The sequence below is a fragment of the Myotis yumanensis genome, unplaced genomic scaffold (genome assembly GCF_028538775.1).
Source record: "Myotis yumanensis isolate MYYU_CA2020_CCGP unplaced genomic scaffold, mMyoYum1.0.hap1 SCAF_20, whole genome shotgun sequence".
NCBI classification, from domain to species: domain Eukaryota; kingdom Metazoa; phylum Chordata; class Mammalia; order Chiroptera; family Vespertilionidae; genus Myotis; species Myotis yumanensis.
This window is the reverse complement of record NW_027223771.1, coordinates 11024450-11041330: the sequence shown is the minus strand read 5'-3', so window position 1 is coordinate 11041330 and position 16881 is coordinate 11024450. Positions and strand designations below refer to the sequence as shown.

Genomic DNA, 16881 nt, shown 5'->3' with positions numbered 1-16881 from the left:
TGGGCCTGGTGTGGCTGGTGTGGCTGGTGTGGCTGGTGTGGCTGGTGGGCCTGGTGGGACTGGTGTGGCTGGTGTGGCTGGTGTGGCTGGTGTGGCTGGTGTGGCTGGTGGGGCTGGTGTGGCTGGTGTGGCTGGTGTGGCTGGTGTGGCTGGTGTGGCTGGTGGGACTGGTGTGGCTGGTGTGGCTGGTGTGGCTGGTGTGGCTGGTGGGACTGGTGTGGCTGGTGTGGCTGGTGGGGCTGGTGGGGCTGGTGTGGCTGGTGTGGCTGGTGTGGCTGGTGTGGCTGGTATGACTGGTGTGGCTGGTGTGACTGGTGTGGCTGGTGGGGCTGGTGTGGCTGGTGTGGCTGGTGTGGCTGGTGGGACTGGTGTGGCTGGTGTGGCTGGTGTGGCTGGTGTGGCTGGTGGGACTGGTGTGACTGGTGTGGCTGGTGTGGCTGGTGTGACTGGTGTGGCTGGTGTGGCTGGTGTGGCTGGTGTGGCTGGTGTGGCTGGTGTGACTGGTGTGGCTGGTGTGGCTGGTGGGACTGGTGTGGCTGGTGGGACTGGTGTGGCTGGTGTGGCTGGTGTGGCTGGTGTGACTGGTGTGGCTGGTGTGACTGGTGTGACTGGTGTGGCTGGTGTGACTGGTGTGGCTGGTGGGACTGGTCTGGCTGGTGTGACTGGTGTGACTGGTGGGCCTGGTGGGACTGGTCTGGCTGGTGTGACTGGTGTGGCTGGTGTGACTGGTGTGGCTGGTGGGACTGGTGTGGCTGGTGTGGCTGGTGGGACTGGTGTGGCTGGTGTGACTGGTGTGGCTGGTGTGACTGGTGGGCCTGGTGTGACTGGTGTGGCTGGTGTGACTGGTGTGGCTGGTGGGACTGGTGTGGCTGGTGTGACTGGTGTGGCTGGTGTGGCTGGTGGGACTGGTGTGGCTGGTGGGACTGGTGTGGCTGGTGTGGCTGGTGTGACTGGTGTGACTGGTGTGACTGGTGTGGCTGGTGTGACTGGTGTGACTGGTGTGACTGGTGTGGCTGGTGTGACTGGTCTGGCTGGTGTGGCTGGTGGGACTGGTGTGGCTGGTGGGACTGGTGGGCCTGGTGGGACTGGTCTGGCTGGTGGGACTGTTGTGGCTGGTCTAGCTGGTAGGACTAGTGTGGCTGGTGTGACTGGTGTGACTGGTGTGGCTGGTGTGACTGGTGGGCCTGGTGGGACTGGTCTGGCTGGTGTGGCTGGTGTGGCTGGTGGGACTGGTGTGGCTGGTGTGACTGGTGTGGCTGGTGTGACTGGTGTGACTGGTGTGGCTGGTGGGACTGGTGGGCCTGGTGGGACTGGTCTGGCTGGTGGGACTGTTGTGGCTGGTCTAGCTGGTAGGACTAGTGTGGCTGGTGTGACTGGTGTGACTGGTGTGGCTGGTGTGACTGGTGGGCCTGGTGGGACTGGTCTGGCTGGTGGGACTGTTGTGGCTGGTCTAGCTGGTAGGACTAGTGTGGCTGGTGGGACTAGTGTGGCTGGTGAGAGGCGGGTAAGGAGCTGTCCCCAGTTTGCACCCCGTCTCTCCCGTTCCCAAGTCCCGATGGGTGGACAGCACGCCAGCGTTAACTCATAAGACTTCTCCACCCTATAGAAGGTTCTCCTGCCTCAGCCCCTCTCCTGCCCCTCCTCCCCCTGCGCCCCTCCCGCCCACAGCCTGGCACCCTGGGAAGTCTCCGGTGGAGTTGGGGGGGGCTATGGCCGCGTGGGGCAGGCCCCTACCTTGATGTGGCCCCCGAAGGTGTCGAAGTCGAAGAAGCTGCAGATGTGGCTGGTGTAGGGGTAGCACCCGGCCTCCATCTCGCCCGCGATCACCAGGTTGCGGCTCAGCAGCCCGACCTCGGCCCGCATGTCCACGCCGTCCACCTCCTCCCCGATGTGCAGGTACATGGGCTTCCCTGGGGCAGACACGGGGGGGGGAGGGGGGGCATCAGACGGGCTGCGTGTACCCGCGGGGCTCCGGGCCCTGCCGGCTGCCTGACCCTCCTGTGCGGGGCTCCCTCCACGACCTGCGAGGCGGCCCCAGGCCCTTTGCACAGCAGGAAGCCCAGGGCGGGGAGGCCGCCTCTGAGCCGGCCACGCATGCTCAGACCTGGGCCGGGGCCGGCACGGCTGTTTGTCCCCAGGATCCGCCCCTCTTCTGCTTTTCGGGGCTGAAATCCCCAGGGCGTCAGGCGGACGCAGGGCTGCGCGGGAGAGACAGGTGCCCGGCGCCCTGCAGCTGCTGTGGGCACAGGGCGGGCGGAGCGATGTGGGCCCCCTCGGGGGCCCTGCTCCCGGGCTGGAATGAGGACGTGTGGGGGTGATCCAGGCCCCCCCGGGCAGGTGAGGACAGGGCCTTGGAGATGGCACCACAACGAGATAGAAAACCTGGGCTCTGATGGCCCCCCAGGGCCTGCGCCCCGACCCCCACGCGGCTGGGATTCTCACAGACACGACGCGCACCCCCTCCCCCCCGCCCCGTGAGGCCCCTGCCACAACCCGTATTTGTGAAAGCGAGCCCGTCTGTGTCCGACTGGCTTCAGCCTCAGTGTCTGCACCCACACTTTCTAGAAGCTTCTGTGCCCAGCACGGTGGCCGGTGGCCGGCTCCGGGTGCCTCCAGGTCCCGCTGGACAGCGCAGGGTTCACCAGCCCCGTGCTGGCCGCAGCACACCCTCCCCCTCTCTCTCCCCATCCCTCCTCCTGGCCGGGGAGGGGAGGATGCTCTGAGCCTGTACCACTGGTCCCAGCCCCCCCTCCCCCCCAACCCGGGCGGGGAGGGGACAAGAGCTTGAAGCGTTGCAGCTGCGTTTGACTGTCAGCCCGAATCCTGCCTGCACCACAGCCCCGAGTGCTTTTCTGGAACAACGGCCCCAGCCTGCTTCTAATTTTGTTGTTGTTGTTGCTAATCCTCCCCCGAGGATTGCGCCCCATTGATTTTTTAAAAAAATAGATGTTTATTGATTTCAGAGAGGAAGGGAGAAGGAGAGAGAGAAACATCCATGATGAGAGAGCATCATGGATCGGCTGCCTCCTGCACGCCCCCCACTGGGGATCCAGCCCACAACCCGGGCACGTGCCCTTGACCGGGAATCGAACCCGGGACCCCTCGGTCCGCAGGCCGACGTGCTACCCACTGAGACACACCAGCCAGGGCTCCCATTGATTTTTAGGGAGAGTGGAAGGGAGAGGGAGAGACAGAGAGAAACATCGATGGGAGGGAGACACATTGATGGGTTGCCTCCTGCAGGAACCCCGTCCAGGGCCCGGTCCCGGGAGGAGGCGGTGCTCTAACCACTGAGCAACACCGGCCAGGGCCTAGCCTGCCTCTAGCTCGCTCCAGGCGGGACTGCTGTCCTGGCCGCGGGCCCTTCGCCTTCCGGTCGGGCGGCGTTTCAGGGAGCAGCCACCTGTCCTGTGGCCTCCAGCCTGGACCACATCACAGCCGCCTCCTGGTGCTCATGGGGGGGGAGGGAGGGGGAGGAGGGAGGGGGGACCCTGGTGTAAGCATTAGAGCGCACGCTTCCTCCAGTCCGGGACGCAGACCACATGCAAGGTCGTGGACTCAGGGAGCCCTGAGCGGCCAACCCCTCCCACCTGCCTGCCCGGGGCCGCCCGGGGCTGGGCCTGCGGGATCTGGGGGTGCTGCCGCCCTGGCATCTGCAGACAGGGAGGCGCTGTTTTCTCCGAAGCCCCCAAGTTCAAAGCGGGGATCCCGGCTCACGGCCAAGCCAAGAAATCACCCCCGGGGAGTCCGTGCCAGCTCCCGGGGCTGCCGCCCAGAGGACCACACACGGGGCCTTCAGCGGCCTGGGGGTCAGACGTCCAAACCAGCCCCAGGGGCCAGCAGCCGCGGCCGGCAGGGCTGGGCCCGGAGGGGGGTGCGGGGAGGGGGCCTGGGGGGGCGGGGGTCTGTCCCTTTCCGGCTTCTATGGGCCCTGTGCCCCTTGGCAGGTGGCCCGTCCTCCACCTGCAGCCCCCATCGCTCCAGTCTCTTCTGTCGCCTCGTCGCCTCCTCCCGTGGCCCTGACCCCCGTGTCCCGTGATGTAAACGCCGCGATCCCACCCGGACCGTGCCCCCGCCCCCAACCCCCCAGCCCTGACGCCATCACACCTGCAGCGTCCCTTCTGCCAGGCCCGCCCCACGTGCAGGCCCCGAGGACTAGGAGGGGGGACGCCTTGGGGGCCGGCGCTCGGCCGGCCTGCAGAGTTCTTGTCACCAAAGCTGGGCCCGGCCGGTGTGGCTCAGTGGTTGGGCATCGGCCTATGAATCAGGAGGTCAGGGTTCGATTCCCGGTGAGGGCACAGGCCCGGGTTTCGGGCTCCATCCCCAGTGAGGGGCGTGCAGGAGGCAGCCGACCCATGATTCTCTCTCATCATGGATGTTTCTCTCTCTCTCTCTCTCTCTCTCTCTCTCTCTCTCCCCCTTCCTCACTGACATCAATAAAAAAATATTTTTAAAAAGGGCTGGAGCCCAGGATGCTACCACCAGCCTCACACCTGTGATGGCCTCCTGTTGGCGGCTTGCTTGGTCCCGGGGAGACCGGCCGGCAGGGGTGTAGGAGTGGCTTCCCGGTGGGTGGGGACTGAGAGGGTCAGACCCCGGGGCGGGCGGGGAGACAGAGCTGTCAGCGTGCTTCTGCCACAGCCTCCTCCCTCCCACCCCCCACGGGAGCCCCTGTCAGACCCGCACAGAACCCTGTGGCCCATCATCTGTCCGCGGCTGCGTTCCCAGGCCGCGCCCGGCCGCTGTCCCCAGGAAGCTGAGCGCCCGTCCATTTCCCGGCCTCCGCCCTCCCTCCCTCCTCGCAGGGCTGACACTGAGGGATCAGGGACAGCAGACAGGCCGCGTTTGTCCGGAACCCTCCAGAAGGGCCGTGAGCGCGAGCACGGGGTGGGGGTGGCTGGGAAACAGAGGGACTCAGACCCTGACCTTCCCCCCAAGTGGCCACGCTGCTGCGGCCCTGGCTTCGCCCCCGGCCCTCTCCCCGGGGTGGCACGGTGCTGGCCACTCTGGGGTGCAGAGAAGAAAAAGCATCAAGGGCCGTTGTGGGGGGGGGAGTGGGGGACAGACACACGTGCCGATCGAGGCTCAGACCCAGCGGGGCCAGGGGCCTGCCCTCCGGACCCCCGAGGACCAGGCTGAGGTGCTCGGGGCAGGTCCCGGGGAAGCAACGCTAAGCCATGGAGTCCCCGGTTCCTCCCGCAGCCCAGCCGGCTTCGGCTTTGAGGGGAGATGCGGGATCGGGGTCGTCGGGGGGAGGACGGTGTCGGCCGCGCAGCCTGGGGCCGGCCGGGCGGCTCTGGGTGGGAATCCTGCCCAGCCTTCGCCCACCAGGGAGACGTGTGTGGCCGACTCCAGCACCCCCACACCCTCAGGGTGACGGCCACGCTCTGCCTGCACAGTGGCCGCCTGTGGCCTCTCGCCACCTGCAGCCACGGTCACGGGAAACCCGGCTCGCGTGTCCGAGAAACGGACTTTCTAACTGTAGTTGGAATAATTATTTATTTATTCATATTTTTTATAAAGTTATCATTCTCTTTTTTATTTATTTATTCATTTCAGAGGGGAAGGGAGAGGGGGAGAGAGAGAGAGAAACATCCATGATGAGAGAGAATCATGGATCGGCCGTCTCCTGCACGCCCCCTACTGGGAATTGAGACCGCAATCCGGGCCTGTGCCCTTGGCCAGAATCGAACCCAGGACCCTTCAGTCCGCAGGCCGACCCTCTATCCACTGAGCCAAACTGGCTAGGGCTCTATTTATTTATTTAAAACTAGAGGCCCGGTGCACGAAATTCATGCACTGGTTGGGTCCCTAGGCCTGGCTGGCGAGCAGGGCCGATCAGGGCCTGCTGGCTGCCGGCCGGGGCCTTCCTTCATTCTGCACCACCCCCTGGTGGTCAGCGCACGTCATAGCGAGCGATCGAACTCCTGGTCAAACTCTGGAGGGGACATTTTATGTATTAGGCTTTTATATATAGAGATATGTTTTTACTGATTTCAGAGAGAGAAAGGGAGAGGGAGAAAGAGAGAGAGAGAGAGAGAGAGACATCCATGATGAGAGAGAATCATGGATCGGCTGCCTCCTGCACGCCCCACACTGGGGATGGAGCCCGCAACCCGGGCCTGTGCCCTGACCGGGAATCGAACCCCGACCTCCTGGCTCATCGGTCGATGCTCAACCACTGAACCACGCCAGCCGGGTTGGAATGACACCTAAACAGCCACATGTGGCTGGTGGCTACCTCATTAGAAAGGACGAGTCTAGACCAGTGGTCGGCAAAATGCAGCTCGCGAGCCACATGCGGCTCTTTGGCCCCTTGAGTGTGGCTCTTCCACAAAATACCAGGAACAGTGCGATTGAAACTTCGTGGCCCATGAGCAGAAGTCGGTATTTTGTGGAAGAGCCACACTCAAGGGGCCAAAGAGCCGCATGTGGCTCGCGAGCCGCGGTTTGCCGACCCCTGGTCTAGACCCTGGATTTCCCGGAGCCTCAGTCTCCGCATCTGTGGTAGCTGCCCGAGAAGAGGGAGCGGTCGGAGCGTGTGCGTGTGGGCGTGTCACGGGAACCTGCACGCGTGTCAGGCCTCCCAACAGGAGTGTCACTGAACGAGGGGGCAGGCGGGTCCCAGCCGGAGGGCGGGGTGGCCCGCGGGCAGCACGCCGCCAGGCGCCCTCATGGCCGTGTCAGGAGGTGTTGGGAATTAGCCTGCGGTTGGCGAGACCAGGAAATGTTTTCTTTTTGGATGATTCACACGTTTTCAAGACTTCGTTACCCTCATCTGTTTCCCATCAGAGAAGTCTCCACATGCCTGTTTACTGGAAGGGGGCGGAGAGGAGCAGCCGGGGGGGCTGTGCGCGCCCCGCTCTGCAGCAGCTGGGGGAGGGGAGCCCCGTGAGAGAATGGGGGGCCGTTGCCCCAAAGAAGGGAGCAGGTGGAGTCCTCGCTCTTTCGGGGGGGAGATGGAGAGCCAGAGAGAGGGGCTGGGGCTGAAGAGAAGGCATGCGAGTCCCCTGGACACACACACACACACACACACACACTCACACATGCACACACATGCACACATGCACTCACACACATGCACGCACACACACACTCCCTCACACACATGCACACACCCACACACTCCCTCACACACGTGTGCATGCACACAGACTCACATGCACGCACATGGACATGCACACTCACACGCATACACACATGTGTGCATACCCACGCACATGTGCGCACACCTACATACACTCACATGCACACACTCACACACATGCACACACACACATGCATGCACACACACTCCCTCACATACATGCACACACCCACACACTCCCTCACACACGTGTGCATTCACACATACATGCACGCACATGGACATGCACACTCACACACATACACACATGTGTGCATACTCACACACATGTGCACACACCTACATACACTCACATGCACACACTCAATCACACACGCACATGCATGCAAGCACGGACACACATACACACAGTCACACACACACACATGCTCGCACACACATGCACACACCTGCACACAAGCACACTCACACACACAGACCCCTGCCTGGGGAGTTCCTGACACTGTCCACCAGGAGGCGCTGGTGAGCAGAGCCCAGTGGACCATCCCCTCTGAGTCTAACCCCGTGGTCGGCGAACTGCGGCTCCCGAGCCACATGCGGCTCTCTGGCCCCTTGAGTGTGGCTCTTCCTAAGCCTTAGGAGCACCCTAATTCAGTTAATAACAACGTACCCACCTACATAGTTTAAGTTTAAAAAATTTGGTTCTCAAACGTAATTTCAATCGTCGTGCTGTTGATATTTGGCTCTGCTGACTAATGAGTTTGCCGACCACTGGGCTAACCCTCCGGGGTGGGGTCAGCTGGGTGTGGGCTGCTGCAGACACAGTCACTGGCCTCGCTAACCCCAGGGCGGCTGGAGGGTCCCCAGGGAGCCAGCGTCCCCCCTCCCCCTCTCCTCCCTGCACTCAGGCCCAGAGCAGCCCAGCGCTCTCTCCAACCCGCCCAAGAGGCCTCGGGAAGCAGCCGGAGCCCTGGTCTGTGTGGCTCAGTGGATAGAGCGTCGGTCTGCAGACCGAAGGGTCCCGGGTTCGATTCCAGTCAAGGGCACATGCCCGGGTTGCGGGCTCGATCCCCAGTAGGGGGTGTGCAGGAGGCAGCCGATCCGTGATTCTCTCTCATCATGGATGTTTCTCTCTCCCTCTCCCTTCCTCTCTGAGATCAATCAAAATACATTTAAAAGAAAGATTGCGTTGAATTTTACTTTCTGTGGTTCTATTTCCAAAATAGTGTATTTTGAACCAAGTTGATATGCTTCCTCACTCCGTGGCCATCTCCAGCCCCCAATCCTACTACCTCTCTGGTGGAGCTGGTATTTCTTTTCCTTAAATATATTTCTTTATTAATTTCAGAGAGGAAGGGAGAGGGAGAGAGAGAAACATCCATGATGACAGAGAATCATGGATTGGCTGCCTCCTGCACGCCCCCCACTGGGGATGGAGCCCACAACCCGGGCTTTGCCCTTGACCGGAATCGAACCCGGGACCCTCCAGTCCGCAGGCCAACGCTCTATCCACTGAGCCACACCGGCCAGGGCTGGAGCTGGTATTTCTACTGCTCCCGGCAATGCACCCAGTGTCCCTGGGACGGGACCATCTCTCCGTGTGGGGCCGTCTCAGAGGGGCTGTGAGGGCAGGGCCTGTCCCCTGCCGGCGGCCCAGCCAGTGCTCGCCCTGAATGTGACCTCTGAGCTCTGTCCCGGGGACTAAGGGTGGAGCCTGCAGACAGGGACGCCCCCAGAAAGCTGCCCGCCGGTCCCCGCCCCCCAGGGCCCTGCAGCCCTGTGCCCTGTGCCCTGCCTGGCCGCTCGGCCTCTGGATGAACACAGTCGAGTCAGACTCTGTCGCTTACAACCAGGCCACCCGAACGGACACATCGCTCTGGCCGCCGAGAATAACGAACCCGATGATGATGTCTGCTAACCGGGGTGTCAAAGTCAAGATGGAGGAGAAGAAAACCCAAAAGCAGCGGTTCTCAACCTGTGGGTCCTGACCCCTTTGGGGGTCGAGCGACCCTTTCACAGGGCTCGCCTAAGACCATCGGAAAACACATCTATAATGACATATTGTTTCTGTGATCAATCACTATGCTCTCATTATGTTCAATCTGTAACCATGAAAATCCATCCTGCATATCAGATATTTACATGACGATTCATCACAGGAGCAACATGACAGTGATGAAGTAGCCACGAGAATAATTGTGTGGTTGGGGGTCACCACAGCATGAGGAACTGTATGAAAGGGTCGTGGCATTAGGAAGGTTGAGAACCACTTTTGGGCCAAAAGCTATCGAAAGAAGAGATTTTAACATCCCTGGCAGATCGCATGGTTACCTAAGAAATGTCCACTCCCCCGTGGGAGAAGCAGGGCTCCCCACCCCGTGCGTGGCGGCCACGTGATATGCTCTGGCCAATGGGATGTGGGCAGAGGCTGCAAGTCCGGCGCACAGGCCCCCAGCGTCCTCCTGCGTCTCTGTGCACCTCTCTGGGGACCTCCAGCCCCGCTCCCACCAGAGGACTGTGTCCTGGGGAGAGGAAGAGCCACAGGGGCCCGGCCTGAGCCCACCTCTCAGCTTGGAGAAGCCGAGCCCAGACAGCCTGCAGGTGCACGAGTAAGAAATCAGAAAAGGTCTGCCGTGAGATGGCGACGGGTCCTTTTGTTACGCGGCGCGCTGACAGATACAGGTCGTCCGTCCGTGGCTCCAGCCAGCCGTCAGCCTCACCATCCCCAGGTCCCACCAGCCTGGGCCGGGGCGGGGGGCGCGTCCTACCTGCTACTCTGACCTGGTTGGGAGCACAGGCCCGGCAGGGAAGGACCCGGAACTCCTCGGCCTGGTACATGGAGTAGTCGGTGCTGGCCACCACCACGGTGTCCCCGGGCTTCCACGACCGCACGTCGGCCTCCAGCGTCAGGAGGGTGCTGTTGACGTGGGTGTCGATGGTGACCGTGAGCTTGGGCCTCACTGTAAGGACCCCGGGCGGGGCGGGCGGGCGGGAGGGACAGAGAGAAGGAGGGAGGGAGTGAGAGGCGGGCTCTGGCCCTGGGCGCCCTGTGCACTGTCGGCCTCCTCCCTGCCCTTCCCTAGACAAGGCGATGCCAGGGCTGCCTAGCCAAACCCCACATCGCCTGGCTCACATCTTGCCCGTCCTGGTGCAGGTTTTGGGGAGTCCACAAAAACCCCCACCATTAAAGGGCCATTCAGCAGCTCCGGGCGGAGGAATTTTCCACCGAGGCCTCGTCCCATGGGGCCGCCTCCCCACACCCACTTCGCTCGAGACGTAACACAAATCCAGTTCCTCCCGGTCATTATTTACAGGGGCCATGAGCCTCCTCCCGCCCCTCCTTCCCCCCCCCCCTCCCGCCCCAGACCTCCCTCCTGGACGCTGCCTTTCTGAAGGCGGCCCAGCGCCTCCGCGCACCAACCGGCCATTCCCAGCCCCTGGTAATGAGCACCTAAGGGCACAGGTTTAAAATAGCAGCAGCCGGCCTGGCCGGTGTGGCTCAGTGGGTAGAGCGTCGGCCTGCAGACTGAAGGGCCCCGGGTTCGATTCCCGGTCAGGGCATATGCCTGGGTTACAGCCCGATCCCCAGTGTGGGGCGTGCAAGAGGCAGCCAGCCGATCCATGATCCTCTCTCATCATGGATGTATCTCTCTCTGCCTCTCCCTTCCTCTCTGAAATCAATAAGAATATTTTTTAAAAGAATACTTTGTTAAAAATAATAATAATAACAGCTCCCACAGGGGCCAGGGGCCGCGGTGTCCGTGCAGGGGGGGTTGTGGGGGGCTGCAGGGGTTTGGGGGGCTGCAGGGGATTGGGGGGCTGCAGGGGGTTGGGGGCTGCAGGGGGCGGTGGGGGAGTTGCAGGGGGTTGTGGGGGGCTGCAGGGGTTTGGGGGGCTGCAGGGGAGTGGGGGGGTTGCAGGGGGTTGTGGGGGGCTGCAGGGAGGTTGTGGGGGCTGCAGGGGGTTGTGGGGGGCTGCAGGGGGGTGGTGGGGGCTGCAGGGGTTTGGGGGGCTGCAGGGGGGTTGTGGGGGCTGCAGGGGGTTGTGGGGGGCTGCAGGGGTTTGGGGGGCTGCAGGGGGGTGGTGGGGGGCTGCAGGGGGATGTGGGGGGCTGCAGGGGTTTGGGGGGGCTGCAGGGGGGTGGTGGGGGGCTGCAGGGGTTTGGGGGGCTGCAGGGGGGTTGTGGGGGGCTGCAGGGGTTTGGGGGGCTGCAGGGGGTTGTGGGGGGCTTCAGGGGTTTGGGGGGCTGCAGGGGGTGGTGGGGGGCTGCAGGGGTTTGGGGGGGCTGCAGGGGGTGGTGGGGCTGCAGGAAGGTCACCCTGTCCACGGCCCCCTGATATTCTTGGACCAGGCCCTTCCCCCGATAGACCAGTGGGCAGGGCGGGGTCTGCCACCTCCCCCCCCCCGCTCCCAGCACCCTCCCCTCCCTCCTGTGTCATTGGGGGGGGGGCGCTGTCCCCAAGAGGCTTGGAGGCCACGGACCCAGCCACCCAGACGCACAAGGCCCCCCGCCGGCTCTGTCCCCGCCAGGGCTGCTTACCCGGCCTCCCGCACAGGAACCGCACGCGGTAGGGCGGGCAGGCGCGGCCCTGGGCGTAGCAGGCGAACCTGTAATCCTGGCCCCGCTTGTAGACGGCCTGGATGGTGAGGTTGGCCCCGTCCGCCGCCGTGGCCTGGGTGGGGAGGCAGGGAAATTGCAGGGCACAGCGTGACTCTCCTTTATTTTGTAAGGAAGAAAGGGGGTGACTCACGCCCTAAACACACACTCACGTCTTAAACCGCCCCCGAGATGAGCCTGCGGCCCGGCCGGGGCTGTCATTCCCGCCGCCGCCCCGGTTCCCGAGTGAGGGCGCCGGGGGGACCCACGCCCTGTCCCCGGGGCCCACGGGATCGGGGTCCAGGCCGGGGACATGCTGAGCCAGTGATGGCGAACCTTCCGAGCTCGGCGTGTCAGCATTTTGAAAAACCCCAACTTCACTCTGGTGCCGTGTCACATAGAGAAGTTTTTTGATCTTTGCAACCACAGTGAAACAGACTTATATTTTTGATATTTATTTTATGTATTGAAATGCCATTTAACAAAGAAAAATCAAATGAGTTCGCGGGTCATAGGTTCGCCATCACCGTGCTGAGCCTTAGCATCTCGGGAGACTCCGCCAGGAGCAGGTGCTGTCTCGGAACCAGCTGGCTGGTTGCGGCTGGACCGCTGCCCCCCCCCACCCCTCCCCGCACCATGGACTGCAGGAGGATATAAACCACGTTCAATGCGCTGATGATCACACCACGTGGGGGCTCTCTTTGAAACGGCGCCCAGGCCCCGGCCGGTGTGGCTCAGTGGATAGAGCGCCGGCCTGCAGGCTGAAGGGTGCCGGGTTCGATTCCCAGTCAGGGCACAGGCCCGGGTTGCGGGCTCGATCCCCAGTGTGGGGCGTGCAGGAGGCAGCCGATCCATGATTCTCTCTCATCATGGATGTTTCTCTCTCTCTCTCCCTCTCCCTTCCTCTCTGACATCAATCAAAATATATTTTAAAAAATAATAAAATCCAACGACGCCCAGGCCCCTCCCTCCTCGAGTCTGGGATCTGACTGGGTCTGGGTGTGGCCGGGGCACCAGACCTTGGGAACGTGGGGGGGGGGGATTCCAACGGGCGGGCGGGGGAGCGTGAGAGCCCTGCCTTGCAGCCGGGAGCCGAGCACTCACGTCTATCATCTCCTTCCACCTTCAGGGCGAACGGTCTGGGCTCTGCTGGCCTCACAGACCAGGAAACAGAGACTCACAGAGCAGAGGACTCGCCCAGGGCCACACAGCCGGCAAGGGGCACAACAACATTGGCTTTTTGTTGTTGTTTTAAAAAATTTTTTTTTTTTATGTCAGACAGGAAGGGAGAGGGAAAGAGAGATATAGAAAGAGAAACATCCATGATGAGAGAGAACCATGGATCGGCCGCCTCCTGCACGCCCCACACTGGGGATCGAGGCCGCCACCCGGGCCTGTGCCCTGACTGGGAATCGAACCCGGGACCCTCCAGTCGGCAGGCCGACGCTCTATCCACTGAGCAACACCGGCCAGGGCTTTGCATTGATTTTTTAAAAATATATTTTATTGTTTTTTTGCAGAGAGGAAGGGAGAGGGATAGAGAGTTAGAAACATCGATGAGAGAGAAAGATCCATCAGCTGCCTCCTGCACGCCCCCCACTGGGGATGTGCCCGCAACCAGGGTACATGCCCTTGACCGGAATCGAACCCGGGACCCTTGAGTCCGCAGGCCGATGCTCTATCCACTGAGCCAAACCGGTTCGGCTGCATTGATTTTTTTTTTTAATATATTTTATTGATTTTTTTTTACAGAGAGGAAGGGAGAGAGAGAGCTAGAAACATCGATCAGCTGCCTCCTGCACACCCCTCACTGGGGATGCGCCAGCAACCAAGGCACATGCTCTTGACGGGAATCGAACCTGGGACCCTTCAGTCCGCAGGCCGACGCTCTATCCACTGAGCCAAACCGGTTTCAGCTGCATTGATTTTTTTAATAGAGAGAATGGAAGGGAGAGGGAGAGACAGAGAGAAACATCCATGTGAGAGAGACACATCGATGAGTTGCCTCCTGCAGGCGCCCCGACCAGGGAGGGCCGGGGAACCTGCAATCGAGGTACCTGCCCTTGAGCAAAATCGTGCCCTTGACCGGAATCGAACCCGGGACCCTTCCGGCCGCGGGCCGGCGCTCTATCCACTGAGCCACACCGGCCGGGGCCTGAGCACCATCGGGATCCAGCAGAGCCTGCTGCTGCCCTCACACTGCGGCCCTGGGGCCTCGGCCTGGTACCCTTGTCCATGCTGCCTCCTCCCCCTACCCGGGGGCCCGGGGGGCAAGGACCAGGCTTCTCCCGTCTCCCTGACCCCAGCACCAGCCCGGGGCTTGGCACGGGACGGGGTCTCCGTGGCCCGGGGGCTGGCAGGGGGAGGACTGGGCCACGAGCGGGCTCCCGGGAGGGCTGTCCGGCCAGCTGGGGCTGGTCCCGGCGGCGGGGCGTGGGGAGACTGGCTGTCATCGGGGCGGCCGGGCACAGCCGGCCTCCAGCTGCTGTCCGCTTGGCACCGGGACCGAGGTCCCCAGGGCCGGAGCCACAGGAGGCCAAGGACAGCTGGCCTTCAACTGGGCTGCTTTTTAGGAAATAGTGTCCTGAGCCCAGCAGATGGCCGCTGGCTCTGCCCGCGCAGGAGAGCCAGGGGGACGCCAGCTCAGCCTCTTCCTGCACGCGGATCGGAGCGGGCTAGAAGGTCAAGGTCGCCCGACCGCCACGCCCGGCACCTCTGGCTCCCGGAGGCCGACAGGCTCTTCTGCAGCCGGCCCGTAATATTGTCAACTCCACTGTCCACTGAAGGTAGACAGAGCTGCCCGGCTGGTGCGGCTCAGTGGTTCGATTCCCCATCAGGACACAGGCCTGGGTGGCAGGTTCGATCCTGGGAGCCACGGGGGCCCGGGCACCCCCCCACCGTGGCCAGCGCCCCGGAGACCGCCCTCTCCCCAGTCACCGTGACCCCGCGGCGTGGTACCTGGATGTCCAGCGGGCGGATGCAGATCTTGCCCGGGTGGGCCGCCCGGAGGTCGGAGATCTTCGCCCCGCCTTTGGCGGGGGCCGCTCGGTCGTGGTCGAACCACTCCGTCCACTCGGCATCTGTGCAGGAAGCAGAGCAGGAAGTCAGACAGGGAGGCCGCGGGGCCAGGCCGGCTCGGCGCGCAGCCCCCAAGCCCCCAGGGCAGACAGCTGGTCATTAAAAACGCCTCTTGCTGCCCTGACCGGTGTGGCTCAGTGGTTAGAGCGTCGCCCTGCGGACTGGAGGGTCCCGGGTTCGATTCCAGTCAAGGGCATGGACCTTGGTTGCGGGCACATCCCCAGTAGGGGGCGTGCAGGAGGTAGCTGATGGATGTTTCTCTCTCATCAATGTTTCTAACTCTCTATCTCTCTCCCTTCCTCTCTGTAAAAAATCAATAAAATATATATATATATTTTAAAATGCCTCTTGATTCATAAAAGCAATAGATAGTCCTCGTGGTTGCAAAAAGGAGGCAGAGGAAATCCGTGCGTGAACCCACGACCCAAGGATCGGGCCCGGCTGCACCCCACCCCCAGGTGTGGGCTCCCCCAGGGCCAGGACCCCGCAGGCCTGCCTGGCCCGGAAAAGGGATCTGAGTCTGGGAGAACAAAGCCATCTCTCTGGGCTATAATTGGCCACGGGGCCTGATGAATTACAGGCAGATTTCGGCCGGCCCTCGTGGCTCAGTGGTTGAGCGTCAGCCTAATGAACCAGGAGGTCAGAGTTCGATTCCTGGTCAGGGCACAAGCCCGGGTTGTGGGCTCCATCCCCAGTGCGGGGTGTGCAGGAGGCAGCCGATCCATGATTCTCTCATCATGGATGTTTCTCTCTCTCTCTCTCTCTCTCCCCCTTCCTCTCTGACTTCAAGAAAAAAATTATATTTTTAAAAAGGACAAATTTCTGTTGCAACTTTAGGTGATCCTGCCACAGGGACGGGGTCTCATTGGCACAAGAGAAAAATCTCGATTCTGCAAACTCGGTCCGTCCGGCCTTTGGTCCGAACGCCAGGCTTGCCCGGCGGCCCCGCGCCTCACCTTGAACCCACTCGCTGGAGGCGGACACGTTGAAGTACTCGCCGTGCTCCGACCGGAACAGTTTGAACACCCGGGCGGCGGCGGAGCCGTGACCTGGCAGAGAGCAGACGTTCAGCCACAGGCAGACCCCAAGTCCGGGGAGGGGGGGATTGGAGGGGAGAGAGTCTAAGGCAGAGGGAGCCCCCACAAGGATCTAAGCCGCTTCTTGAAAAACAGAGCTCCATGCCCGGCCGGTGTGGCTCAGTGGGTAGAGCCCTGGCCTGCGGACTGAAGGGCCCCAGGTTCGATTCCAGTCAAGGGCACGTACGTGGGTTGCGGGCTCCATCCCCAGCCCTGGTCCGGGCATGTACAGGAGGCCGCCCACTGAGGTGTCTCTCTCACATCGATGTTTCTCTCTCTGTGTCTCTCCCCCTCCCTCCCGCTCTCTCTAAAAATCAATGGAAAAATATCCTCGGGTGAGGATTCACACTCACGCTTATTGTCTCACTGATCGGCCCCCAGCGGTTCTCAACCTTCCTAACGCCGCGACCCTTTAATACAGCTCCTCATGTTGTGGGGACCCCCAACCATAACATTATTCTCGTTGCTACTTCATCACTGTCATGTTGCTACTGTGATGAATCGTCATGTAAATATCTGATATGCAGGATGCATTTTCATTGTTACAAATTGAACATAATGAAAGCATCGTGATTAATCACAAAAACAATATGTCATTATAGATGTGTTTTCCGAGGGTCTCAGGCGACCCCTGTGAAAGGGTCGCGACCCACAGGTTGAGAACCGCTGCAGGGATAGCTTTTGCCATTTGATGGAACGTGGCCAATCAGGTGCCTGGAGGCGGGTCAGCCAGCGCGCCCTGGGGAAGCCCTGAGCGTCGTTGCCATGGAGCTTCGACGCCAGGGAGCGTCGTTGCCATGGAGACGCGTGGGTGGGGAGGAGACCGGGCCTTCCGCCCCCGCCGCTCACCGTGGTACTCCACGTGGTCTTCCACGGAGGACGCCGGGTTTCCCTTCACCGTCACGAAGCTCCAGGGGTGTCTGCGGGCAACACGCGCGGAAGTCAAGCCCCGCACACGCCGGGGCCTGAGCGGAGGCGGGCAGGACGCGGAGCCGCGGGGGCAGGGCGCCTGGCGTCCCGGGAAACGGCTCCGGGCTGGGCTT

General features: G+C 62.2%; 1 protein-coding gene across 1 annotated transcript in view; it reads right to left on the bottom strand.

Annotated features, from left to right (window-relative positions):
• Positions 1-16881, bottom strand: part of CEMIP (cell migration inducing hyaluronidase 1) — a 117583-nt gene that overhangs the window by 31110 nt on the left and 69592 nt on the right. Inside the window, exons 8-13 of the mRNA XM_070400529.1 lie at positions 16688-16758; positions 15719-15811; positions 14643-14764; positions 11628-11760; positions 9856-10047; positions 1735-1910 (exon numbers count right to left, since the gene is read on the bottom strand). Of these exons, the coding sequence (XP_070256630.1) occupies positions 1735-1910; positions 9856-10047; positions 11628-11760; positions 14643-14764; positions 15719-15811; positions 16688-16758 (787 nt within the window). The remainder of the gene's footprint in view (positions 1-1734; positions 1911-9855; positions 10048-11627; positions 11761-14642; positions 14765-15718; positions 15812-16687; positions 16759-16881) is intronic.